At 33.4% G+C, this 27,993-nt stretch overlaps 4 protein-coding genes across 4 annotated transcripts; 1 reads left to right on the forward strand and 3 right to left on the reverse strand.

Annotated features, from left to right (window-relative positions):
* The first annotated feature begins 4,134 nt into the window (after positions 1–4,134).
* On the forward strand, positions 4,135–6,514 carry LOC111024611 (RHOMBOID-like protein 2). The gene is made up of 5 exons (XM_022302335.2): positions 4,135–4,674; positions 4,839–5,002; positions 5,515–5,678; positions 5,794–6,044; positions 6,189–6,514. Exons 1-5 carry the CDS (start codon positions 4,379–4,381, stop codon positions 6,298–6,300), a joined length of 987 nt encoding a protein of 328 aa, XP_022158027.1. The 5' UTR covers positions 4,135–4,378; the 3' UTR covers positions 6,301–6,514.
* Positions 6,515–6,622: 108 nt separating this feature from the next.
* On the reverse strand, positions 6,623–10,151 carry IQD22 (IQ-domain 22). The gene is made up of 3 exons (XM_022302319.2): positions 9,700–10,151; positions 7,621–7,821; positions 6,623–7,537 (listed from the first exon to the last, which is right to left on the reverse strand). The coding sequence occupies exons 1-3, from the start codon at positions 10,021–10,023 to the stop codon at positions 6,872–6,874; spliced, it is 1,191 nt and encodes a 396-aa protein (XP_022158011.1). The 5' UTR covers positions 10,024–10,151; the 3' UTR covers positions 6,623–6,871.
* A 6,745-nt stretch (positions 10,152–16,896) lies between these two features.
* Positions 16,897–20,091, reverse strand: LOC111026056 (GDSL esterase/lipase 1-like). The gene is made up of 5 exons (XM_022304025.2): positions 19,829–20,091; positions 18,523–18,644; positions 18,185–18,412; positions 17,837–18,095; positions 16,897–17,254 (listed from the first exon to the last, which is right to left on the reverse strand). Exons 1-5 carry the CDS (start codon positions 20,079–20,081, stop codon positions 17,019–17,021), a joined length of 1,098 nt encoding a protein of 365 aa, XP_022159717.1. The 5' UTR covers positions 20,082–20,091; the 3' UTR covers positions 16,897–17,018.
* A 5,517-nt stretch (positions 20,092–25,608) lies between these two features.
* LOC111025987 (GDSL esterase/lipase 1) lies at positions 25,609–27,867 on the reverse strand. The gene is made up of 5 exons (XM_022303944.2): positions 27,587–27,867; positions 27,013–27,134; positions 26,692–26,919; positions 26,352–26,610; positions 25,609–25,999 (listed from the first exon to the last, which is right to left on the reverse strand). Exons 1-5 carry the CDS (start codon positions 27,837–27,839, stop codon positions 25,764–25,766), a joined length of 1,098 nt encoding a protein of 365 aa, XP_022159636.1. The 5' UTR covers positions 27,840–27,867; the 3' UTR covers positions 25,609–25,763.
* Between the last annotated feature and the right edge of the window lie 126 nt (positions 27,868–27,993).

Genomic DNA, 27,993 nt, shown 5'->3' on the forward strand with positions numbered 1-27,993 from the left:
ATTTAAATAAAAATAAGGCAAAAACCTCAACAAAACAAAATTCACTAATTTTATTAGAGTCAAATGCAATTTAAGTTTCATTAATGCACAAAATCGAGACTATTAAATAGCTCCGTCAAAATTTACCAAATGAAAAAGAAAAACTAACTCTAGTATCATTTCTATTTGAATCTTATCCAATTTCATACCTAATACATGTTTTATAATTCATTTGACACATAGGAGAATCGTTTTGTCGACAAAATTTCAAATGAAAATCTATCAGACAGTAAAAACTGCAACAATAAAGTTTAAGGTAAATATTGCAACAATTATCCTAGTTTAATGGACAATTTGATGAAATTGAAAGTTTAGGCTAAAAATTGATATATATATTTCCAAGTTTAGCATTAAGGTTAATCTTTTCTCAATACATTTATATGGATTTGTGCCCCAGATATAAAAGTATGAATACGCCACTATCTAGATGCTCATCTTATGGGTAATGGGAATCCAAGATTCTTACAAAACGGATATCTAGATTCTCACGTTTGTTTTGTAGAAATGTAGGATACCCAAATGCTAAAGTATTCTAGAATGTCCATACAAGAAAGCACATGTTTTTTCAAAATTTACATATTGAGAATATCATCCTCTTAACATTTTTGCCCTTCATCCTTTTTTCCTTATAATTTTAAAAACTTATTTCAAAATAATACCATCCAAACTTATTCCAAAAATAATATTTAAACAGTTTTTTAGAGCATAACTTTTTATAATAAGTTTGAGGTGGTATTATTTTGAGAATGAATTTCAAAATTAACACTATTGAAAAGAAGTCCTTAGTTTGTATGCATAACATCATTTGAATAAAACAATATAAAAAAATTCAGCTGAGTTGGTGTAATATGACAACCAAACTATACTGTCAAAAAAAAAAAAAACAAAAACAAAAAGTCTGACCTGTAAAATTGGATCTTTTATGAAAATTTAAATTAAAAGTACGACATATATATATCAAGAACGGAAATAATATATTTAACGGAAAGAAAAACTTTTTTGTTTGTGTTTGAGCCCGAAATTGACCGAGCTCGGATACGATTTAGATCGGAATGCTTAGGACGAACTATGGCCAGCGGTCCCACTCCTTCTCTGAACCCTTCTTGAGACCTGCAAAACAAAGTTAGCACTCCGACGAGCAAGTTAGTCCTAGTCCAAGCTAACCTGCCGAGTCTACTTAGGATTGCGTACCTTGAATTTAAGGCAAATGTTTCTATTTATAGAAACTGGGCCCGACAGGGGTTCTAACACACCCTAAAATCGCGGCGTGTTGTCGGGTACGGAAGGGACATTGTTACGGACTCCGTCTCACCTCGGCTCGGCACTGTAAGTCCTACCTTGTCCTCCGACCTGAGTACTTCGGAGTCAATTTCCATGTTTCGTCTGTGCGTTCATCGAATTCACCTTTTCAATCATGACACGTGGCAGGCTAGGATTCGCCTCCAACAGTTTGTATAAAAAAGAGGGTTGAAATTGGAACGAAAGAAGAAATTAAGAGGCAAAGGAGAGTAATTTAAAGTCAAATTAATGCTTTAAATTCAAACCAATGAGTTCTTTTTTTTTTTCCTTTCTTTATTATTATTATTTTTTGACAAACCTATGAGTTAATAGAAAGGAAAACTTTATTACGACAACTCACGAGTAAAAGAGAACGAAAACTTACCTCAAACTGCAAGTTTTTCTTTTATGAAAACAAAAAATAATAAATCGGGTGGAATGATTTTAATTGAAGATAATAGATATACTAATTTTGCTATTATTGAAATGTTTACACTTTTTTTTTTTATTGAAAATGACCTACCATTTTTTCTTTGAAATATAAATTTGTTGCATGAATTATACGTTATGCAATCTTGATTTTAAAAGTAATTGACGACTTAGATGTATATACCTTTATGTCATTTCATGGCTATTTCATGTTTCAAATTAGGTTTGTTCATCGGTCAATCGACGTTTGTTTGGTGTTGAAACTGACACCGAACTAACTATGTCGGTTTCCATAAATAAAAAAAAAAAACAATTTGTCTTCATTTTCACTGATCAAACAGATTGACAAGTCAGTTTGGTTGGTTGGTTTTAGATTAAAAAATATTTAAGTATTTAATACATTTATGAAAGAGATAGAGTATCGGAAGGTTTCGTCACGCGGGGTGAAGGGGGTTGTTGCTAGAGGTTGGCCGCTATGAAGGCATCTTCACCGGCACAAGGGAGTTGGGAGGAGCTACACTATGGAGGGGGAGAGCGACGAGAATGAAATAGACTGCTATTGAGGAACTTAATTATATATATCGGTTAATCAATTTCGTATAGTATCATTGTGATCGACTGATCGTTTTGTATGTACAAAATCTACTACTGACTAATTGAGGTTAAAAATCGACTTACCGTCGTTGGTCTGGTCGATCGAATCAATTTTCGACAGGCTTATATACCACTATTTCAAATGAAATAATTGTGAAATAGATTTTTTTTATATATTTTTGTCATTAATGAATTTTAGTATCAAGTATTATTATTATTTTAAAAACTTTTCTATTAAATCACATATGAACCATTCAAATCCCTTAAAAATGGTTTTTGTTAAGTATTTTGATATTACGTTAAATTACCTCTTAATCCAAAAAACACCCTGGGGTGAAACGAGCGAGGGAGTGTCCGGCGGAGGCTAAAGCGGCGGACGGCGGACGGCGGACCAGGAAAAAAAAAACAACTTTAATATTAAAGTGCCAGCTCAGCACAGTCAGCCTCAGCCGGACACGGCATTTGGCATTGGATTAGGCACAGCACAACCAAATCACGCGTTTCTTCCGCGTCTGAAACCAGCGGCCCCACTCTCTCCTTCTCCCAACCTCATTTGACTTTTTGTCTCTCATTCTCTCTGAAATTACCATAAATGCCCCCCAATTATTCTCTCTCTCAAAATTTTAATTATTTTATTTTTCTGCCAAATGTCTTATATTTATGAGCTTGGATTCTTTTAAACAATTATCCTAATTAATTGAAAGATGCCTACCAAATTTCTTTCTGTCTTCCATTTTCTTAAAAACAAAAAATTAAAGCTACTTTAATAATCATCCCTTTTTTGTTTTCCCTAAAATTATACTTGTTTTTTAGGTGCTTTCACTGGTCTTGACTCTCGTACCATTGAGTTTTTAGTCAAATTAACCTTTTTTTTTTAATTTCTAAAACTTGAGTTAGATTTTGAAAATGATTTTTAAAAAGAGATAACAAACCAAAAAAACATAGAAATAATATTTATAAGTTTAATAAAAAAAAGTTTAACTTTAAAAAAATAGGAAATAAAAAACAAAATAGCTACGACCGTAATTGAATAACCACTATTATTTGATTCTTTTATTTACTTTTTATTTTCTAAAAAAGCGTGTGCATATAGAATCCCTTATTTTTATGGATTAGTTCTTAATATTCGCGTTAGCCCCCACATTTTAAAATTCCATTTCCATCTTTTCATGCCTATCAATCTTACTGTTTGATTTAAATTTCAACTTTGCTTCATGACTTCCCAATTTCTTCCATTTTTGTCCACATAATTATTTTAGTCCCCTAACATTAAAAGAGTATATATATATATATATATATATATATATATATATATATATATATATATATATATATATATATATATTAATCAATTGAGTTAGACTGCGTTGATTTTTTCAAAATATTTCTTTTAATTTCTCAAGTTTAAAAGTTAATTATTCTATCACCTAATATTCTTCTGTCCACTAACAACTAAATAAAGCTCATAGATAATACTAATCCTCACACACATGCCTCATCTCTTTTTTTTCAGCACTAACTACACACCTCAACTTAATTATGTGATTTTGTCGATCAAAATTTAATTTAGTAATTAAGTTATTTGGACTTCACTTAAAGGAAATAATTGGGTAATTTAATTAAATATTTTATACGAAAGGAAAAAAGGAAATGAAAAAATGAACGTGGAAGGATAATTGTGCTTCTAAAATGACGTCTTGAAAAGTGGAAACGTCTAATTGCAATTTGCAAAAGAAAAAAGAAAAAAGAAAATGAACACAAATTTGCAGAATAAATTGAGTTCCGCTGTTTCTGCGATTGTTCCGTGTGTCATCCCCCAAGGCCAAGGGGTAGCCTGTAAATTTCTCTCCATGTCCCAAAGCGCGGCCAGGCCATTCCATTTTAGTAACCCCACCACCGATTGCTCCGTATAAGAGAAGAAGAACCAACCACAACCAGAAACCCACTCACAAAGCCCAACAATTCATCCAAAAATTCCTTCAAAAACCCCTTCAATTCAATTCCGTTACCCACTCACAGAAACACACAGTTTTCGGCCATGTCTAATCAAGATCTGGAGCGAGGAGCGGCTAAGAATCAAGCCAACACTAACCCAAATCGGAACTATTCAGCTTCTCCTTACTACATAGAGACTTCTGAGAAGCAATGGACGCCATGGCTGATTCCTATGTTCGTCGTCGCCAATGTCGCTATGTTTATTGTGGTCATGTACGTCAATAATTGCCCTACCAACAACAATCGGGGTTCTCGAGATAAGTGTGTCGCCAATTTCCTCGGCAGATTTTCGTTTCAGCCTCTCAACGAGAATCCCCTCTTCGGACCCTCTTCTTCTACGTATGTCTTCTTTCTGCTCTCTTCCTTTTCATGGAGTTTTAATTCCCATGAGTTTGATTCTCTGCATACTTCTGAATTCGGTTTGCTCCTAAGGAATTCTGTGGATTGGATCCTATTTGGGTTTGATTGAACCCATTGGCTTAAACAACCTTATTCCTCTGCAGGTTGGAGAAATTGGGAGCTCTGAAGTGGGACAGGGTTGTTCATCAGCATCAAGGATGGCGACTTCTCTCATGTATCTGGCTGCACGCTGGAATCATTCATCTTCTTGCAAATATGTTGAGTTTGGTTCTGATTGGGATCCGCCTTGAGCAGCAGTTTGGATTTGGTATGTCTCCTTTTTTTTCCCTTCTTGCGAGCTTCAATTTGTAAAGTTTTCAACATTTGAACTCCAAATCATGTTAGATGTTGCACCATGTTCCGTACGTCTTAGTGAAAAGAGTAGTCGAATGTAATCAATATTTCTTCTTTTGTTTTCCCTTTAGGAAGGTGGTGTTGAATTTTACAATTACCCCATGCGAGCTTTTTGTTAAAAAAAAAAAAACATTTTCTGCTTGCTAAGTAATGGTGTGTAGTTTTTGAATTACCCATGATGAGCTTTTTTTATCAAATAAACATATGCACACATCCATTTACATATGCACGTGAACTTAAAAAGACCTCCACTTTAAATTCCAACAGTACAGCAAGAGTGTTAGCTTCAAACTGTTTGCGAACAAAAGGTTTGGGGAAATATGGGACGAAATTTCTCTTCCCATGGCAGAAATTTTAACTACTCACATTTTATTTTCTCCCTTCATACTTTCCTTCCCTGTCTGAGCATCTTTTAATTTTTTTCAGTGCGAATTGGAATAATATATCTTGTGGCTGGAGTTGGTGGGAGTACGATGTCTTCCCTGTTCATCCGAAACAATATTTCTGTTGGAGCTTCTGGTGCCCTCTTTGGACTTCTTGGAGCTATGCTATCCGAGCTTTTGACGAACTGGACGATTTACACAAATAAGGTTTGCTGCCAGTCATTGACTTCAACTTCGGGTTTTTGCATTTGTGATAGTTGTCTCTGTGAAGCTTTACTGTGACGAATTTCCAAATCTAATAATCTAATTCATGTTTTTGTAGGCTGCTGCATTCTTCACCCTCATCGTTATCGTAGCAATTAACTTGGCAGTCGGAATTCTACCTCACGTAGACAACTTCGCCCACATCGGAGGATTCTTAGCAGGATTCCTTCTCGGGTTTGTGTTTCTTATCCGACCCCAGTTTAAATGGACAGAACGCCACCATCTCCCACCCAGTGCTCGCCGCGTATCTAAGTACAAAACTTACCAATACATTCTCTGGTTGGCTGCTGCAATTCTACTAGTTGCTGGGTAAACCTCAAACCCTTTAGCTTTTTCCATATAGTAGTAGTACACGTTTCTTTCAACTAAATAGCATCTGATAGTATCCAACTGGTCCTCGTTAACGACATATTTGAATTGAGTAAGCTAATTTATGTTGTTGATTCGTTGCAGCTTTACTGTGGGGCTGGTGATGCTGTTCAGAGGTGAGAATGGTAACGATCACTGCAGCTGGTGCCATTACCTAAGTTGTGTGCCAACCTCAAAATGGGACTGTGGGAATTAGCCACTTTTGGTTTGTGTGTACATAGTTACACTTCTATACTTCAGTTTTTGGTCTCTCCGCAGGTTTTAGTTTCCTTTTTGCTCATGTATATGAAATAGTTTCCAAGGCTTATGAGTTATGATATATTTTTCCCCCCTTCCCTCTTTCATCTTGTTTACTGTAGAGATAGACAATCTGCTTCGGTTTAATAAGATTGATTATTTGTTGGTTCTTACTCCCGTTGTCTTTAGTCCTTTGGTATTATGTCACTTCTGAAACTTTTTTGGTGAACTTGAGAGATAGTCGTGTTAGTTTTTGGGGTCGGTGAGAAAAAACCATGATAGAAACAGAACAACAGAACATACATTACCATGGATAAAGAAACCTACTGACATGAAAAACTTCAATTCTAAGAACAATGATATGTCTTTCTAGTTCTAGCCTCTAAGACTGAAAACTTGTCTGTTCCTCGGGTGTCAAAGTTTGAATCCGATCCTTGCATATTAATTATTAGGACGACTAATATAAGTTAGCAAGATAAGGCTACCACTCTTGTAAAGTAGAGGGGGTAGGAATGAGAAATTAGAAAGCATCAGTATTGGTAACCCACAGGCATCCCGAGTTTGTCCAGGCGACCAGAACCGGGGTAGGCTTTCCCAACAAAATTCGACTGCAATGTTGATACCTGTTGTGCAGTCAATCTTGATTCCCCAAAGCCATACACAGAGCCCCGCTTTGCCGAACTCGATCTTTCGTACTGAGGCCGCTGTCTAGGGGCACTGTGAGATCTAATTTTGGCTCTTGAAGATTCAGTACAGGCCATGTAGCTTGGGTGTTCCAAGTCACCGCTGAAATAGCTCCTCGAACTGTCACTCTTGGTCGGAGTGAAGGGGCTTTTCTTTATTGTACTAGCACCCTTCGATGAGACAGAGAAGAAGGAGCTCTCCTCAACTTCATGAGAGAATTTCAATGGACTAAAACATTGGGTTTCATAGCAAAATGGAGTGAGCACAACAGAATGATAAGCTGCAGTTGCAGGCTCTTTTGAAGGCAGCTCAGAAGATAGAGCAAGTTTGATGGAACTAAACAGATTCTTGGGTTTCAATCTGAAGTGAGTTTTCTCATTCTCAATTTCAAGGATTCTATCAATCTTCTCAACATCAATAGTTGTGAATCTCGACCCACTCCTCTGCATCTGTTTAAACCTGCTGCTCTTAGTATGTGGGCTGTGTTCAAATTTCTCTGGGGTAGCTGGATCCTGTTTTCAATGACTTATTAGATACTGACTTATCAGACACGGTTTAAAGTTTAGAAACTAAATTTGTAATAAACAGAACTTACCAGAGGAGAGAAGCTAGAAGACTTAATCTCTGAATGCAAAACCTCAGAAGATTGACTCCGCCCTGCTCGTGCGCGTGCCTGTGCCCTTAACAACGCCTGCATTCGCTGTATCCATTCAGCCGTTCGCTTCCTCTCGATATGGCCCCGAACCAAAGCCTGAAGTCTCACCAACCCTCTCAACGCTCTCAGCGCCTTCCTCGCCTACAGATTATCCAGAACAAGCAATGAAAAAGTTGAAAAGTTGAAAGAAAGACGATAATGAAGAAGAGTCAGCCATTTTTACTCACTCAGGTGAAAAATAAAAGCCTGGCAAGACATGAAGAAGACAAAGTACATTACAGGAAGCCATGCCTTCGTACAGCTAAAGGTTTCTTTGGGTTCAGTTACAGTACAGCATTAAATTCTCCGAACCAACCCCCAAACATGTCAATAATGTCCCATATATGCCAAAACTAACCTTGTTTCCAACATTGTTATATTATATATTCCAATAAATCCAAATAAGGATGACGCTAAACTGTAGCCAAACAGAGCCTAATTCCATTTCCTTCCAAACCCCACTAGAGAGCATCTCATACGCCACCAGAACAACCCCTTGGGACCAATCAACTATTATAATATTTCAATTGGGTCCCTGAAATTCTAATTTAATTTTAATGTTATCCACTTTCGAAACCATGTCCAATATCTATTCTCTTTGTTCACATTATGATTTTGACGAGGAAGCCACAAAAAGTAAGAAATTAAATAACTTTTTTATTTTTGTTTTTCCCTTTTTCCAAATAATTGTTGTACTAAACAGTTCATTGTTGAATGGACCAAGCTTTCCTCCAATGGAGTTGGAAAGGGAGGAAGAGAGAGGTCCCTCTCTGAGTTCCAAATCAAGGAAAAAAGTAGCCACTTTTTTATTCCTATATGACAAAAGAAAAGAGAAAGGGAAGTTTCACCGTGGATTTTAAAAGTAAAAATTTCAGAGAGTAAATAGGGAGAGCACAGAGTACCAAAATAGCAACACACAGTACATCATCATCTGCAATCTCGACTTTTTTTTTTCTTTTTCCTTTTTATAATTTTGTTTTATGGGTTTCTAAAAATAAGTAAATAAAATCAGGATACTCCACAAGTACGAAGGAGAGAATCCGGAGCATTATTATGGTGAAAGCTCCCTTCCACCTTACACCATTGGAAGGGATTTTGAAGGGACAGGTGGCAGAGCTCCAGAGCGGGTCCCACACGGTTTTTCAGATCAAATAACACGACACCGTTTTCATTTTTAATCTCCCTCCACAGATTAAAACGACGTCGTCCCTAGAAACTTTCATGTTCCAATACAACAAACAAATCCTTCCCTTTCCAAACCAAAAGTCCAAACTCCAAAACTTTCTTTCATTTTAGAATTTATTAAAATAAAGCCCAATCTTTTATTAATGGTTTTTTTAATTGATGTATTCAATGTTTTGTTTGTTTATTTTTGTTCTTTCACTTTGAAAAAGATCTCTCCTAATAATGATTTAGTTTTGTTTTTTATTTTCTTGCAATTTTTTTTGTCATATTTTACATAAACAAAAATAATTTAAAAATTAAAAACAAAATAGTTATCCATCAAAATATATGTCTTATTCTGGTAGTTTATTAGGGTATTTATACTTTTAGGTAAGGACCATATTTTTTTTCTCTGTTTTCAAAATTTAATGCAAACTTTTTATGCCCAGCAAAAGTCTTTAATATTCGATCCAAATAAACTTGAAAGTAGAAGAAAAAAATGTACGTTTAGGAGCTACAACTAAATGGAAGCTGGATTTTCAACATTGTTAACAATGTTAAAGATAATATTAAAATATTTAGAACTTAAACAAATATTTAATTATATATTTTTCCTTGATTTGATTGGAGATGTGACTTGTGAATGGATGAGCGTTGACACCCAACAGCTAAGATTTTGCTTTTTCAAAAAAAGAAGGATAAAAAATAAAAGAGAAAAATTCTTTTTGGTAATCCCAATGTCAACAAGATTTTAATTAGTTGAGATTCTAAACGAAATGGAGATTTATTGACAAAAATAAAAAATAAAAAACTAACCAGAAATCCTCGGAATGCAGCCTGTATCTTGATCGCCGCCCAGTCGCAGTGGCCGTCGTGGAAGTAGGCCGCCACGCTCCGGCCGCTGCTGGTGAGCTTGACGACGGCGACTGCAGCCTGGGCGGCCGCGACGGCGGCTTCGGCGACGGCAGCCGTGGCGGCAGCGACGGCGACGGCGTGGTCGTCCTGGGGGAGGCTTTGTTTGTGCTTGTCTCTGTAGGACTTGGCGAAGCGCCATTTGGGCCTGGGCCGGGGGGGCTCGGGTGTCGGGTCGGGTTTTTTGAGACCCAGAAGGCCGCGGAACCACTTGAAGGCTCTACCCATAGGGGGGTTTGTTTTTGTTTTTTCAGGTGCGAAAGAGTGAGTGGTCGGAGCTGTGGTTTTGGGCGGTTCCGATTCCGGCCATGGGGTTCGCAGGAGAGAAAATGGGGAGGTGAAAAAAATAGGAGAAGTTGGGATTATATATAAATGTTGCAAAAGAATTAAAAAAAGAAAAAAAGTGTGGAAAGTGGGAGTGGGAACGGGACAAGTCAAGTCTATTTGGGGCGCGTCGGTGAGTACATTATCTCGCACGTGCCGTCCTTTTGATTTTGATTTTGATTTTCGACACCCAAGCTTTTGTTTTACCTAAGTTAAACTTGCACGGTGAATATCGTTTTTAACGTGAGTTGGGACTTCGGAGTAAAACTATTATTTTACCATAACTATTATGAGTGCAATTAACTATTAAGCGGCCCAAATAGTATTGTATTATGTTACCTTTTCAGCACTGGATGAGGATGATAATGATAGAGATTAAAGATAAAACATACTTAAAAACTTAAACGGCTAAAAAATGTGCAATATATTTAAAGCGCATGAGATATATAAATATTTGTTTGAAATGAAAGAATCAAATGGATTATAGAAGACAATCTTGTTGAAAGACACAGCAGCGTGTGGGAGTGGGAAGATCAGATTTTTCCGAAAATCGCATAATAATAATAAATTATTATTATTTTCTATTTCAATTCATACAAAGGCTTCATAGACTTTCCGCCTGATTCTACAGCTCTTACACAATCTACTTCTCACGGGTCCCACATCACCTTTGAGTTAAAATAATAATTTAGTTAATTTTAATTTCTTTACTTTTTAAAATATTAATTTTAATCTCATTATTTTAATCCATTTTTAAACTTTCAACACACGAGAGAAATCATCTAATCTAAAGTCATTATTACATTTTAATAAATATATTTATGGGGTAGAAATTGTGATAGAAAACATGAGATTAAAAATAAAATTAATGATTTAATAGGATCACATTTTAAAAATATAGGTACCAAAACAAACATTTTAGAAATTATTTGACTGAAATGAACAAGAATAATCAAAATGAAATAAATTTGAAAATATAGAGACCAAAATGGTATTTTAACCAATTTTTTAATTTAAATTTAATTTCAAAACTATTTTTTAAAAAAATAATTAAAATAACAATTTGAGTCTTGAAATTTTATTAAAAATAATTATTTTAGTCTCTAAATTATTAGAATATTTATTTTAGTTTCTAAATTAAAAAAAAAACACTGTTTTCTTATTGCTATCAATCTACCTCTTAATATCTCATCCGACACTTATACGTAGCCCTATTATATGGCTCTAATACGTATCCATATCAATATTTTAATACACATGCTTGAAGTAAAATAAAGATATCAACTTGTTTTTTTGTTTTGTAAATGTATGCTTAGTCTATATTGGTCTCCTCTCTCATCATTTCTATATCAAATTTATAAATATTAAAAGAAAGGATTTTGATACGTCCTAAAAATATCAATTTAACCAAAATAAAATAATATCATATAATAATAAGATGATTCAAGATAATTTTAAGAATGCATGGATGAACTAAATTGGGTGATATATAGCATTTTCCCATCATATATACAAACAAATATCAAATGATGAAGTCCCAATACCCACATGGATGAAAATGTCAACAAATAATTACATTAATCAACGAAAATTCTTTCTACATGCACATCTCATTCATATATTAATTGGTCTGTCCAATGACTTTGACTAATAGGTGACAAATTGTGATAGATAAGTCAATGATATATTAATTCATAGGGTTGTCTACATTCGACAAATCTTTCTCAACTAATTTGGGACCCAACTTTTAAAATATGATTTTAATGATGGGAGGTAAATTAAACTTTGGCCAGCTCTTCGAATATCATTCTGTCCTATTGAAGAATTATTAGAATTTTCTTTTTTTAATTTAGAGACTTATTAAACACAAAATTGAAAGGTTGAATCCTATTGTTAGATAAAATGTTCAATACAAATTTAAGAATTTAAAATTAATGTTATATAAATCAGAGGTCTATTAACACAAAAATTAAAAAAGTTCAAATATCTATTAGACATAAAATTGAAAGTCAAGTGACTTATTTTGTATACTTTTAAACTTTAGGATCTATTAGACACGAAATTGAAAGTTTAGAAATTTGAGACTTTTTAAACTTGGAGAACTTATTAGACACGATCCTAAAAGTTCAAGGATACTAAACTTGTAATTTATTATCTCGTCCTTACCGTTCCATTTGTGCATGCGTAGTCAACCACTCTTCCATCCAGACCTTAATGTCAAGATTGATTAATTGTCCTCGATACCACATCATATGCTCTCTTGCACTATTAACACATCAGGTGTCTAAACGACATGACACTCAATACCTCTAGTAAATCTTTGAACTTTTAACTATCTAAATCTTAGTTATATATCCACTTCTTCCTTACGTTGCACGATGTTAAGGACAAGTGTACCTCATGTACTCCGAGTATCTAGTCTTGTCTGCTTTGTGTTAAAAATCTCACATTGATAAAAAAAAAAAAATGACCTTATGTAAGTTTATAATAGACATGGACTACTCCTCTTATAAAATTTAGTTTTGAGATAGAACCATATTAATATTAATATTTTGAGAAACACCCTTACAGCTTTGTTTCTAGTTTCACCAACAAGACTTCAAACTAATGAAAATAATTATCATCGCCCAGTTAAACTTAATCGGGGTTTGACCATTGACCCATGGGGAAAAACGGTCACATATTTTTACTCTTTCTCAGCCTTCACCACCACACACACATGGTCCAAACAAAGTGACACTGTACTGGATTCAATGGATATATCTGCCATTGCCAAATCTTCGTTTGTACTTCTCTACCCGACAGAAAAATGCCGTGTCCGGTCGCTAATACAAGACAGTCAACACACGTGGCAGGCTTCCCATGGTCCCACACAAGATTTTTATTTTTTATTTATTTTGTTTTTTTTTTCTTCGGGTAAAATGTGAAAGACAGAACTGAAGAAGAAGAGTTGGCAGCCAACCATATTGGCTAAAAACTGTCCACCTAATTTCTATAATTCAATTGTACTTTCTGAGTAACACAATATATATAGGTTAAAAAACAACATTGGGTTTTCTTCACTTACAAAATATAAATTCAAGGCTTCTTCCTAATTGGTCTCCAAAGTAATTTTTACTTTTAAGAAGACTTCATTTTCTTAAAATTTTATATGTATATAGTCAAAATTAGTGTCAAACTAAAGTATCATCGGAGTCAATTCGAATCCTAGACCTCTTAAAATTTTGCTTTTGAAATTACCCAAATGACCTCATACTAATGGAGATGTTATCATTCAAATATATACTCATAATTTTTTTTTGCAGTCCTTACAAACCCAATACAAACCTTAAATGAATTCATGGAAACCGATAAAGTTGACAATAAACTTTGATTAAAACCTATCAAAATAGAATTTACAACCCTTATTTCTCATATTGATCAAACCATACCATGTAGCCACAAAAACCTTGGGTTTAAGCACACCCTTTCATGTTTTAACATTCAAATCTAAAAATTCAGATTCAAAGGGCGCATTTCTATCCTTACATAGAGCATGTTAAAAAAATTTCGACATCTCTGTTATAAGGTCTACAATGCAACCTTTTAAACCACAAGAACCAAATCGATGAAAATCGAGTTCAAGCCATCATAAACTAATATTTTGAAAATAATAAAATAGTATGAACAAAGGAAAATAGATAGCGTGGGAGTACTAGAAATTTTTTGAAAATTAAACCAATGCTCCTGCAATTATGTACCCTCAAACGTGGTTGAGATGATTTATAATAAAATGAGAGTAGTATAGGAAATTGTCGTCTATACTCCCATCATACTAAAAAAAAAATATTTTTTTTTCAGACAAAGAAATCTTATGCATTCTAGGAAGTTTTGTCGAGAGCTCCGACTCCTCGAATGCAAAATTTACTCTCTTAACAAAATCCTTAGTGTCTATATAAGAATGTTGAAGAATCAACTTTACCAAAGAGTGAAGTTTTTAGTATTATAGTATGAAAATTCTTCTATATTTCTTTATCTTACATTGAACTAAATATTTAATTGGTAATTATCACACTAGTTTACAAATGTATTACTAATCACATATTGATCCACTTTTAAAATTGAGATTCAATTTCTAAATTTACTATCAAATATATATCCGAAAATGCTGAAAATAAAATATAAAATTGTACTTTTTCATTCAATAACTTGATTTTAAATTATTATTTTCAGATCACCAATTAAACACACTTTAACTGGATAAGGTATTTCTCTTCCTGGATTTCCAGTTCGTTGTCAACTTCCGTAGTTTGTTTTATTGTTTACTCTTTTATATATATATATAAAAAAATAGCATACTTTATTGCTTAATTTCTATATTTGAGTAAAAATATAAATCTTTTATTATATTATATTTATCCAAAAGGCGTTACAAACTTCCATAAAATTGCGGTCAGCTTTTATGAAATTTCGTGAAATCTTTGAAAAGTATAATCCTTGTTACTAAATGTTCATAGCATTTGAAAAATGTCTCCACTTTTATTAAAAGGATATTACAAACTATTAGACATGTGTTCTCTTTAATAGTTTAGGACATATTGGGAGATTGGAAGTCTTATTTATATATATTAAATGAATAGGATATTAGAGAAGTTAGTGTCTTAAAAATAAATATTTGTGTGTTAATATACATGTATTTTTTCTATAAGAATTTATTTATTCATTTCTCCATTGACTTTAAGAAATAAATAGATACCAACTATCAGTAAAAAAAAAAATGGCCTAATTAATTTATTAGAATTTATTAATCTTATTTTACTAATTAAGAAGAGTTATATATATATATATATATATATATATATATATATATATATATATACTTACTTTATTTAAAAGTTAAAAAGAATCTTAAGAAGAAACAAATATATATATATATATATATATATAAATTAAACAAGAATATGAGATGAATTTGGAAAAGAAAGTAAGAGAGATTGAGGAAAGGGTAATGTGCGGGAAAAATATTTGTTGCTCTCCTAGTATTTATTTATTTTATTTACTCTATGGCTTTTTTCTTTATAAATAATTTGATCTCATGTCATTATTTAATAACGCTAACATTTTTATAATAAATAAAAGTAATATCAGAGTACTAAAATTAAATTGTGAGTCAATCCGAACAAAATTCAATAAATAAATACATATTATCATCGTTATTGAATATTCGAGAATATATTAAATTTTTATTGAGACGTCGACATTTCTATATTCTATAAATTCAACACTGACATAAGAGGTGTGTATCCCGAAATAATTGATGAAGTATTAAAAAACTATCAATAAATATCATCAAAATATACATAGATCAATAACAAAAATGATAAATTTATTTAAAAAAAAGTAAAATATTTATTTGTTAATTCAAGCAATAATAAAAAAAAAAAAAAAAGAACGGCCCACCATTGTCGGTGAGGTGGAAAGGTTGAAGACCTGGTCAACGACATCGGCCATTGATTCAGTAGCCGCCGCCCGCCGGCCAATTAGTCAGTGACTTTTAACTGTCGGGTCAAACTTCTCCGCTTTTACTAAATTCAATCCAACTATTTTCTCTCTATTGTCTCAGGATTCACATGTACTCAATGAAAATTATGTAATTACTTACCAATTTCTCCTAAAATTTTACAAAACCATATTGTAATTAACTGTAACCATATACATCTCGTAGTATTTATCAATTTCACTCAATCGAATGTAAATAGATCTACTCTTCCTATATAAACTTTGCAACTTGTTATCCCAGATAAAATCGATCTTCTAAATAATTATTAGCAACGAGAAGAATTATTAATAGCGAGTGTAAATTAATAAGTTTGGCATAATTTTCATTATTATGCCAGCGATATATAAGTACCTATAGATAATCCATATATATTATATAAATTTTGTAAGGTTATTTATTTTTTCAAAGTGAGATTCTTAACGAATCCTACCTGTACCTATATGAAGAAGAAATCATATAGTAAATGGAGTTTTTATTTGTACAAATATATTTTTTTATTTTTGAATTGTTTTGCCAGATCGGTCTTTAATAATATATGACAATCAAGATTCAAGAACATGACTCAACTGTGATGTTGCCATTAATTAACATCATTTTTCAACAAGTGAAAAAGTCGAATTTATAATAAATTCTTATAGTGGGCCTATTGTTTTTCCTCGAGAGAGGAAACTTGGTATAAATTCAAATGTTTGATTTCTTCTCTTTAGTTTCCTTCCTTTGCCGTTCTTTTATTATTGCTATCGCTTATATAGAAGTAGAATTTAAAATTTAAAAAGAAAAAGTTGAATTTAAAATCCAACAAACTTTCAAATTTCCAATAACATTAACTAATCACTGTCGGATTATATTGGGCCATTATTTAATCATGTGGCTCCTAACATTGAATTGCAGCTTTCACTAATCACTACCCATATTATTGGATTACATCAATTATTAGCAACAAGATTAAGTCGATTGCTTAAACTCAAACTACTTTAAACCAAACAAGATCCTAGCTATGATGGTGGAACAACCTTTTTAACTTAACAAAAGATAGAGAATGTGAGATGTGTATTTAAAAAGGATGAAAGAAAACTTTTTATAGAGGATCTACATCGATGGATACTAACCTATAATATAGTAAGAAGGATATTATATATATAAAACATCTAACGTTTCACCATTCAAAACATAAATAATTAGAATTATCATTAGAGAGAAAACTTAGAAACTTCAAATTGAAAGGCATGTGGGTTTATTTATAATGCACCCTCGTGATGAAAAAATTCATCATTTCGGTTCCATAGAGGAAAGCAAGTACACTGAAATTAATGATTCATTTATTATCTATTGATAATCAAGCATAATATATATTAATTATTTATATGTAGAATAAGGACTTGACATTGAGAGGAGTGGTAATATTGGAAGTCCCATTCCACATGATTTGTGCTATTATCTGATATAATGTATGAGTTCCATGGGTGGCATCAAAGAACACATATTCCTCAGGATTTCCACATAACTCGTATTCTTTTATGCCTCTCTTTCCTCCACAGCTATTTGTTCCTTTCAATGGCCCAATTCCACAGCATCCGCTCTTCACTTCTTTCATTCCTTTTCCAAACAAATGATTACATGCAAAAATGTCAAAATCACGCATTACAAACTCTCGCAGTATTGTTCAATTCAGACAACGAGTCTCAATTAGAAGAATTTACTAAAATAAAATAAAAAACAATTCTTTTTTATGTGACCCATTTCTCTCTAGGTTCTGACAAGCAAAGGAATAAAGCTGACAACTTAACAGATTGTATAGCTAGGTCAAGTCTTCCTAGACAATTAATTCTTTCAACATCTTTAAAATATCTTAATCCTCAACACGCATCATTTATTGTATTACTCATTTTCACTTTATCAAAAGATCTATATGCCAAAACAAGCATAGTTCAGCAATAATTGACATATATCTCTAGTCAAGAGGTTGTGAGTTCGATCCTTAGGGATCAATCTGATTTCTTCTCGTAATTTTTACATCATTAAAGTTCTAATGTAAAATTAGATTAGTCAAATGTCGCTCAAAGAATTTTAGGTCTAATAATGAATAAGACATTTTGAGCTGAAATTTTTTACCAAATTTATAAGGTTTATAACGAAATTCTTAAAATCACAAGAACTAGATTGAAAAAGCATACGTACCATATTTTGTGGGGTTGTCGATGATGTCATTCAGAGCAGTGTAGAAATCAGCATGAGAATAGATGAATCCTTTAAGCTTTTGTTGAAGCTTTTGGAGAGCTTTAGGAAGCTGTTGGTTGTGCAACACAGAAAAATTCTTAAATTGTTCCGCCCAATCAACTCTCCCATGGTATATAAGTGCCTCTTGGATGGCCGGCAATCGATCCAAAGGCGCAACATTCAACAGTGAAAATTTCCTCCCTCCTATCTTGTAAATTCCCTAAACGTAAAACCAAACATTAATTAGAACAAAACAAAAAACAAAAAACAAAACATAAAATCTACAAAAACTATGATCTATGGTTTTACTTCGAGAACACTGCTCATGTTTGCTATGACTGAATCAACAAATTGTTTGGTGGTGTAGGATTGATAAACTGTGGAATTTGGATCAAAAGCACCGTAATCATTGCTTCCAGTGGCGATCAAGTAAACAGCTCTGGACAGTAGTTTCTTTGTCTCTGAAGCTCCAAGTTTGTTTCTTAACTTCGTTTCCATTTGTTTGAAATATCCCAGCTGGGTTCTGAAGGGTATCACCTGAAAAAATGGCAAACACAGATCAGAAGTTGGATTATTAAAAAAATTAAAGGGTTTCATATTGGGCTGCTCTTATATCCATATTGTTAATAGAGAGAAAGCATTCTTACAGACTCTGGGGAGGTTGTATCGAGTGCTCCGGATCCTCCAGATGCGAAATTTACTCCCTTGACAATATCCTTTATGCCCGGATAAAGATATGGAAGAATCAAGGGTAAGTTTGCATTTTCAGCTGCGTAAAAAAAACGACATTGTTAAGACGACAGTAGTTTTGAACCATGACAGATAATTAGTATCTATATATATATTTGTTCGGTTTGTAAAACGTGCAAACAAAGTCTCATATTGGTTAGTGAGGAGACTGATTTAATTATCTCTATTGGTATGAGGTCTTTTGGGTGAAACCAAAAGCAAAGTCGTGAGAGTTATGCTTAAAACGGACAATATCATACAATTGTGGAGATATTTCGCTTACGAGGATACCATTGTCCTTAACAAGTGGTTTTAGAGCTATAGTAAAAACAAATCTAACTATGTGGGAGGAACTTTCAGGAGTGTCGAACAAGAGTGATTGGTAGGCCTAATAGTCATTACGGAACTTGTGGATGTATTTCAAATTGAACAAAAAGTGCTCAAGGGGGCAAGCAAAGACATGCTTTGTGCTCGAGTGACGAACAAGATATGTCCTATCAAGTCAAGATAGATTGATAGGAAGCCTATCACAACCAGGTGGACTAATAAGAAGAATTGAAGGTGTAATAGAATGACACCTGGTGTTCTAACAAGGTGCTCCGTGAAGCAAGTGATCTATAAATGATGACAATTATCTTCGTTAGTATGATGTCTTTTTGGGTGAAATCAAAAGCAAAGCCGTGAAGGTTATATCCAAGGTAGATAATATCATACAATTGTAGAGATATTGGGGGTACGAGGGTATCGTTGTCCTTAACAATATCTTCATGTTGATCACCACTCAAAATTTAACAATTCTTTAATTGTTTGAAAAATATAAAAAGTTATCGTATTTTTGCATTTCTATCTCCTATTTGTCAAATATTTAATAGTGGTTATCAAAATATACGTGTGTTGATAGGCCGACGCCTAATTAAGTATCATTACTTTCTTAAGAGAAATATGAAGAAATAATTAGTAACTTAAACCCTGCTCGATAAATCATTTTATTTTTCATTTGTTTAGAAACATCAACGGATTTTACAAGTATAATACTTTTCAAACAGGTAATTTTGAAATTTGACTAAAGAGTAATTTAAATATATTTTTAAGAGAGATGAAACACTTACCAATAAAATAGTAAAAAATAAAAATAATTTTCAAAAACATAAAACTAAAAATGAAATAGTTACCCAATAAGATTTTAGTAACGAAATAAATTGTTGAAAAGTGTTGGATAATTACCGATGAAGTCAGGAATGACTCGGCCATCGCAGAATCTTCCAGTGGGGAACTTGAAGAAGGTTTCACCATAAGGCGGGAAGTTGGCCTGAGCACCAGCGGTAGTATTGATGTAGTTGTTATTTCCAACGTCGTAAAGTGAATCCCCGAAGACAAACAAAGGCACAGGCTCAAGGTGGCAGCTGTGTGGGGAGAGGCAGCGCATTGCCAAAATGCCCAAAATCACACATGAAACCAACTTTGAAGAATTTGCCATTGTTCCTCGTTTGATAATAATTTTGTGTGCTCAAATCCAAATGAGAAGATATGTTATTATATAACTGAGTTTTGAAAAGGCCATTTTTTTTAAATAGTTTCATGCTTCGTCCACAACAAAATTTTGTCTTGTGAAACAAAAGTCATGATTCAAAATATATTCAAATGTATTAGGTTGAAATATATTTTAATTTCTTAGGGCCTTTACTGGTGTAGTTTCCTATATCCAGTGTTTTTATTTTCAGATAAACCTTGTTTATTTTATTGGTTACCGTTCCTCTTTGGTTAACTACCATTCATTTTTTTCCACTAGTATGATAAAGAAAATGCATAAAAAAATATATGTTTTTTTTTTAATATTTTTCAAAGAATTAAAGAACTTTCCAATTTAATTTTTGTAGGGATTGCTGACTACTCAACTCGCTTAATTATTTTTCTTTCCAAATATAATATTTTTGAAGCAATTTTTTCTTTAGAATTCAAAGGTAGGTCGGGTATGGAACCTTCGACCTCCCAAAAAAAAAATGTCTCATCCATAGTTCCAATTGACTTATTATAATAATTTATTATTCACTCTTATAAATAATACAAGAGTTATGTAAGTTTGATCATTTATAAGTTACAAATTTATTAATCTAATTGACAACTAGAGCACAACTCGATTGATTAAAATATTTATCTCCGATCAAAATGTTATGAGTTCGAATTCCAACCTCACATGTTATACTAGTGCAATTTTGTCTTCCATAGTTAATATATATTTAGAATTTACATACAAATACTTATAGTAAATTATATCCTCAGTTGTCGTTTCCCTATATAAGAGCTGGAGAAAGTATTGAAATAAGAGTTTTTGTATTTTACACAAACTGCATATTTTATGGCAATCAATGAAGAGTAAACACTAGGAAGTTCGTTAAGATATGATACTTAGCTTTGATGGATTATCTAGAGTCAATATTTGAATACAAATTTAGCATTATATGATTTATTTTACTAAGATGTCATTTTAGACTTTCAAAGATTACCTTTTGACTTTTATGAAATTTCTTTTGAAGTCTTTTGAAAATTGTTGGAGGTGATTTCTTATTGACCACATGGATCAAACCCATTCATTTCGGCAGCCTGAAGATCACCGTAAAGATTGGTTCTCCGACAGGTTCCACGATTGTGATTTCTAGAACCTTAAAGAGCTGTTGAAGGTTTGTCGGACGCCCTATCGGAAACTCCACTTATAAATAGAGACCACTTCATTCTCAAGGGCATGAAACTATATTCTCTCTTGGAATAGTTCGACCACTTACCGACTTTGGCCATCAGAGTCTTTTCTTTTTTGCAGGTTCCCTACTTGCCCAACATCCATCAGGTCATTCCATTCGAGTCGAAGCTCGTAGACTTGATCAAATTCTTGGCCAACAAAAATTATTAATCTTATTACCATGTGTTCATACCATTTGAAAAACCTCTGAACTTGTAGAGAAATGTATTCTCTTTTATAATTTATGATCTATTTGAAGATTGCAAACCTTTTTTGAGGGATATAAATACCAAATAATATTTAGGATATTCAAGAAAGTTAATATCTTAAATATAAATATTTGTGGACTTAAATATATTACTTTATTATTTAATATTAATTATGAAATAAAGTTAATTTTTATAGTCTATAACATGGGTAAGATTATATTTCACTATTGGCCTACTTGATTGCATAATTGAGATTTTTATTCTTAAATCTTAAGAAAATACTTATGATAAAAAAAAAGAGTTTAATAATTTATCTTTTTTGGTACAAAATAAGGTTTGTGAGAGGAGGAGGGAAGCAGTTAGGTTTCACTTGAGGGTGGCTTAAAACGAACTATGTACGACAATCAACATGAAAATACCTCGACGATAATTGACACCTACTTCATTATTTGAGGTTGGAAAGAATCTCATACCCCAACTTAGACAATTATTATTTCAAGACAACTGCAATATCGAACAAACTAATATTTTGAGGAAACTATAATATCAAGACAACTATGGTTTTACGGCAACCGTTACATTGATGCAACCAATATTTATATTTTTGAGACGAATGTTTTATCAAGGCATAAACCATCACATTAAAGACATCCGATATTTAAAGGCAACTAAATTCGAGGCAAATAATATTTAAAAGGAGTTTATTTAACTACAACTATGACTTTGACAACCATTATACAAAAAGAATACAAATGAGCTTCTGCATCAAAGTTATTTTGGTAAAATTAAAGTTGAATTGGTTTTTCTAAAATTTTTGTCTCTAAAAATAATCCTATACAATAATCTTGCAAACATAAATTACAATAAAAAGATATAAGTATAGGGTTAGCTAAAATTATCACACACATTTCTTTCTTCCTAATCATACCATTTTTTATTTAGAGCCAATAGTTTGTTCAACAACATTGGTAGCATAGATACAAGTATTTTGCACCTAAGCATCCAATAGTGCAAATTGAAAGGTTTTCCAAACTTGTATTATTAAGAGTGTGTCAGGGATGGTAGAATGAATTGTTTTGGAAAAAAAATTAACTACCATTGATTAATAATAATAATTTTAATGTTGTTTTAACTTCGATTTTCATATAATTAAAAGTGATTTTAAAATTATTAATATTTGGTTTCCAAGTGATTTCTCACTTTATGATTATTAGACTCCATAAAAAAAGCATTATATATAATAATAAATTCAAATACATAAATTATTTTTATAATGGATGGAATATCATTACAATTAATTTATTACTTTATACATATTTATTTCTTTTAATTAGGATTTTTCCCCCAAATCTCCACCGTCATTATTCATTTTCCTGCAATTTTTGTAAAAGTGATCACCATATACCGAAGCCATCGCCAAAGTTCATCTGCTCATGCTAGTCAACCCAAGGTGGTAGGCACGGTGTGCTTGGGTTTGCGTCTATCGGCCTGGGATGGTCGAACCTGGCATGGTCAGCTCGAGGTGGCCGTCGACTTGAGATCGTCGGCTTGAGCTGGTCAGACTCGAAATGGTCTTCTTAGGGTGGTCGGTCACAAATGGTCATCCTAGGTTTTTTTAGCATAAAGTAGTCAACTTGAGTTGGCCAGTCTGTGCTAGTTTACATGAATTTGTCCGCTCGAGTTCGTCAACCCAGGGTGATCAGCTCATATTGGTCAACATGGGTTAGTCTGGACTGGTCATCCCAAGATGGTTGGACCCAGGATGGTCGTCCAAGGTTAGTCGACTTGAGTTGGTTGGTTCAAGTTGGTCGAGCTCATAATGGTCCGTTAAGGCTTGTCCACTTAGGGTGGTCGGCCTTCTGGCGAGCGGTTGGGTGCATGCTAGTCGACCCAAGTTAGTCGTCTGGGGCGGTTCAAGCTAGTCGACTTAGGTTGGTCGGTTGGTCGACCCAAGGTTGTTGGGATTGGGATGGTTGGGCCTAGGATGGTCAAGTTTTGGATGGTGTCTTGGGCTTTTCAGCTCAGGTTGATTGACCCTAGTTAGTCGGCATGGATTATTCGATTCGTGTTGGTTTTGACACACGGTGGTTGGCTTAGGGTGGTGACCTTGTTTGGCTAGGATGGTCAACTTTTGGGATGGTCATCCTTCGATCGTTAGGCTTGTGCTTGTCAACCCAGATAGGTCAACATCGATTTCTCGGGCCCGAGCTAGTCAGGTTTGGAATGGTCAGTCTGGTAGAGTTGACTAGGGTGCTAGTCTCAAGTTGTCGTTCTTTGCTGGGTTAGTTCGAGATGGTAGAGCCCAAATTGGTCAGACTCGAGATGCTCGTCTTGAGTGATTGACCAAAGTTAAGTGTATTGGTCAACTCAAGTCATTCGAAATTTGTATCAATCTTGAAAGCCCTCTGCGCATTAAAAAGAGATGAGGAGACAGGGGTCCCTTTGTCTCAACCTCTCTGCCATAAAAGATCCCGTAACTTTACCATTAATTAAAATTGAAAAATGGGAAGGGGAAATGCAATTCATTATTGGAGAAATATATCTCTCATATTGGAAGCCCTTTTTCCTAGTAACTTTTTTGATAAAACTCCACACCCAACAAACAAATTATCAGTGATAGATCTAGCAGGAACTTTGTCGATGTACTTATGTAATCAATATGAGATTTTGTTTACACTCTTCTTACAAATCCAACACCGACAAGAATGCTTTAGTTTTCAAAATTACACGAGGTTTAAAGGATCAATTTCAGCTGGTTTGCAATAGTCTTGGTAATAATAAGAGAAATCACATAAACTTATTGGCCTATACTGAACCAAAGTATTCAGGAGAGACTGCACTTTTAGAATAAGAAGTATATTTGTTTCATTTAGGTCCCGCACCGATCCACCATTATTTAGAATTTCTAAATAGCTCTTCACCATCATATCTTTGACTGTGTTTTATGGGCCAGGAGCCTTTGTGGAGTACACAATGCCACAGCTTTAATCTCATTTTCACCGAAAGGATCCATTAATAATCTATTCTTCTCCTCTGTTACAGAATTTGGGATAGCTGTTGTTACTTCATAGATTTGGGTGGGCTGATTTGAAGCTTCCTTCAAAGTAACTTACAGAGAGATTCTCAGTTTTTTCTTGGCATTGTGTCCAAATTCCCCTTTAATCAAAGATTCCATATATTTTATTCTGTCTTTTTCTTGTTGATGCATTTTTGTTGGCTAAGAGTTTTCTGTTGCAAGATAGAATATGTTGAGTGTAATTCTCATCCACCAAATCCCAGTAACATGTTTTAAAACCACAAGCCTATATAAGTTTGCAACGGTAGAAATAGGGGTAAACTAATATAAATCTCGTGTCAATTTCTCTTTCTTGGAAAGAATGAAGTCATAATATATGTTATATAAAGTGGACAGAATATCATTTTTATATATTTTTTTAAAAATTTTAAAATATATTTATTATATTGCAATCTTATGTAAAAATGGCATAAAAGTGAAAACTAACCAAAATTATAAAGATTGGGACAATATCGAGGATACACTATCTTTCTAACCTTTACAAGAATTACTCATTTTATCTTTGCCTTTTAAAAATACTAGTGTATTACCACCTACGATAGATATCTAATAATGGTGAAAATTTACTAACTTTTGTTTTATATACAAAACTCCATAAATCTTAAATAGAATTAATCAAAGCAAATTTCATTTGTAGTTGTTGCAAATTCCAATTTGAGTATCAAGGTCTCTTTATTCCTATGTTCATATGTATCCTATGGAGTTGGGTAAAATTGGGTGTGATTCAATAAATTTATAAATTTCATTAGATCGATCTATTTGATGATGAAAATGGAAAATAAATAAAATGTTTGGGGTAGAAATGAGAATGTCTACACTATCTAGGTTTAATCAAATACAATTTAAAAGGTTTTCTAAATTCATTGATCATGGCTCAACAAGAGCTTTCTAAGTTTCCAATTAAAAGTAATTACTATGGGAGAGATAACATCACACATAATTCACCATTTTAACATTCAACGCATTAATTACTGCCACAAGAGAGAGAGTGAATAGAAACTTCAAATTCAAAGGCATATGAGTTTATTTATAATGCACCAATTTTGATGAAAAATTCATCATTTAGGTTTCAGATAGGAAAGCAAGTAAACTGAAATAATTCATTTATTCTCTATTGATAATCAAACATAATATATTAATTTATATGTAGAATAAGGACTTGACATTAAGAGGAGTGGTAATATTGGAAGTCCCAGTCCACATAATTTGTGCTATTATCTGATATGCTCTATGAGTTAAATGGGTGGCATCAAAGAACACATATTCCTCAGGATTTCCACATAGCTCATATTCTTTTATGCCCCTCTTCCCTCCGCAGCTATTTGTTCCTCTCAATGGCCCAATTCCACAGCATCCACTCTTCACTTCTTTTATACCTTTTCCAAACAAATGATTACATCCAAAAATGTCAAATCAGTCCCGACAACGAATCTTGATTAAAAAAATTTACAAAAAAGACAATTTTGTCACGTGACACATTTTTCTCTAGATTTTGACAAGGAAAGAAATGAGTTGATTTTTAAGGACAATCAACGACGTAATAGGTTGTATGGCTAGCTCTGGAAGTCTTTTTTTTTTTACATAATTCAACTTCTAATCTAGTTAACTAGATGTCGTTCAAAGAATTTTACGCAGATGTTTTGAGCCGAAAGATTTTACCAAAACTTATAAGGTTTATAACGAAATTCTTAATAAACCACAAGAACTAGATTGAAAAAGCATACATACCATATTTTGTAGGGTTGTCGATGATGTCATTGAGAGCAGTGTAGAAATCAGTATGGGAATAGATGAATCCTTTGAGCTTTTGTTGAAGCTTTTGGAGAGCTTTAGGAAGCTGTTGGTTGTGCAACACAGCAAAATTCTCAACTTGTTCCACCCAATCAACTCTCCCATGGTATATAGCTGCCTCTCGCATGGCCGGCAATCGATCCATAGGCCCAACATTCAACACTGAAAATTTCCTCCCTCCCATCTTATAAATTCCCTAAACGTAAAACCAAACATTAATTAGAACAAAACAAAACATAAAATCTACAAAGACTATATATATGATGTTTGGTTTTACTTTGATGACACTGCTCATGTTTCCTATGACTGAATCAACATATTGTTCGGTGGTGTAGGATTGATAAACTGTGAAATTTGAATCAAAAGCACCGTAATCGTTGCCTCCAATGGCGATCAAGTAAACGGCTCTGGACAGTAGTTTCTTTGTCTCTGAAGTTCCAAGTTTGTTTCTTAACTTGGTTTCCATTTCTTTGAAATATCCCAGCTGAGTTCTCAAGGTTACCGCCTGAAAAATGGCAAACACAGAGAAGTTGGATTATTCAAAAACTTAAAAAGTTTCATATTGGGCTTATTGTTAATACAGAAAAAGAAATATTACAAGCTGTGGGAAGGTTTGATCGAGTGCTCCAGCTCCTCCTGATGCGAAATTTACTCCCTTAACATAATCCTTAATGCCCGGATAAAGATATGGAAGAATTAATGGTAAGTTTGCATATTCAGCTGCATAAAAAAAAAAATATATTCCTTTGTTTTGTCATATAGATTTTTTTGTATACATTTTCAAAACCTATACCAAATTTTGAAGAAAGAAAAAATCGTTAAATTTGGTTAAGAATTCAAACACGTTCTAAGAGAGTAAAAAACTTACTACTGAAATTATAGATCATGCAACTAGAAAGGAAAAGATTATCCATAATGAAATAATAGTTTATCTTGAGAATGAATAAACCACAGGTGATGGGTTTGGATTCTAACACTCTCTTTATTTGTGGACTTGGAAAATTACATCAAGAAACAACTACGAGGGGTTCGAACACAGAACCTAGGACCTCCCGCTCTGATACCAAATAAATAAATCACCGATCAACCCAAAAGTTTAAGCTGATGGATTTGATAAATTTAATTGATTTATATGGATTCTAACCGTTTGAGAAGTGTTTGATAATTATTACCGATGAAGTCGGGAATGACGCGGCCATCGGAGAATCTTCCGGTGGGAAACTTGAAGAAAGTTTCGCCGTAGGGCGGGAAGTTGGCCTGAGCGCTGGTGTTGATGTAGTTGTTAATTCCGACGTCGTAAAGTGAATCTCCAAAAACAAACAACGGAACAGGCTCAGGCTCAGGCTCGCAGCTGTGTGGGGAGAGGCAGCTCATTGCCAAAATGCCCAAAACTACACATGAAACCAACTTGGAAGAATTTGCCATGTTCGTCGTTTGATTTTTGTGAGCTCAAATCCAAATGAGAAGATATGTTTATATAATAATTGAGTTCTGGAAAAGGCCATTTTTAACACCTTGACTTTAGTAGTTGCTTAGTCCACAAGAAAACTTAGTCTTGTAAAATAAAAGTCATTATTCA

The sequence above is a fragment of the Momordica charantia genome (genome assembly GCF_013281855.1).
Source record: "Momordica charantia cultivar OHB3-1 chromosome 6 unlocalized genomic scaffold, Mcharantia_2.0 BLBB01000006.1, whole genome shotgun sequence".
NCBI lineage: Eukaryota > Viridiplantae > Streptophyta > Magnoliopsida > Cucurbitales > Cucurbitaceae > Momordica > Momordica charantia.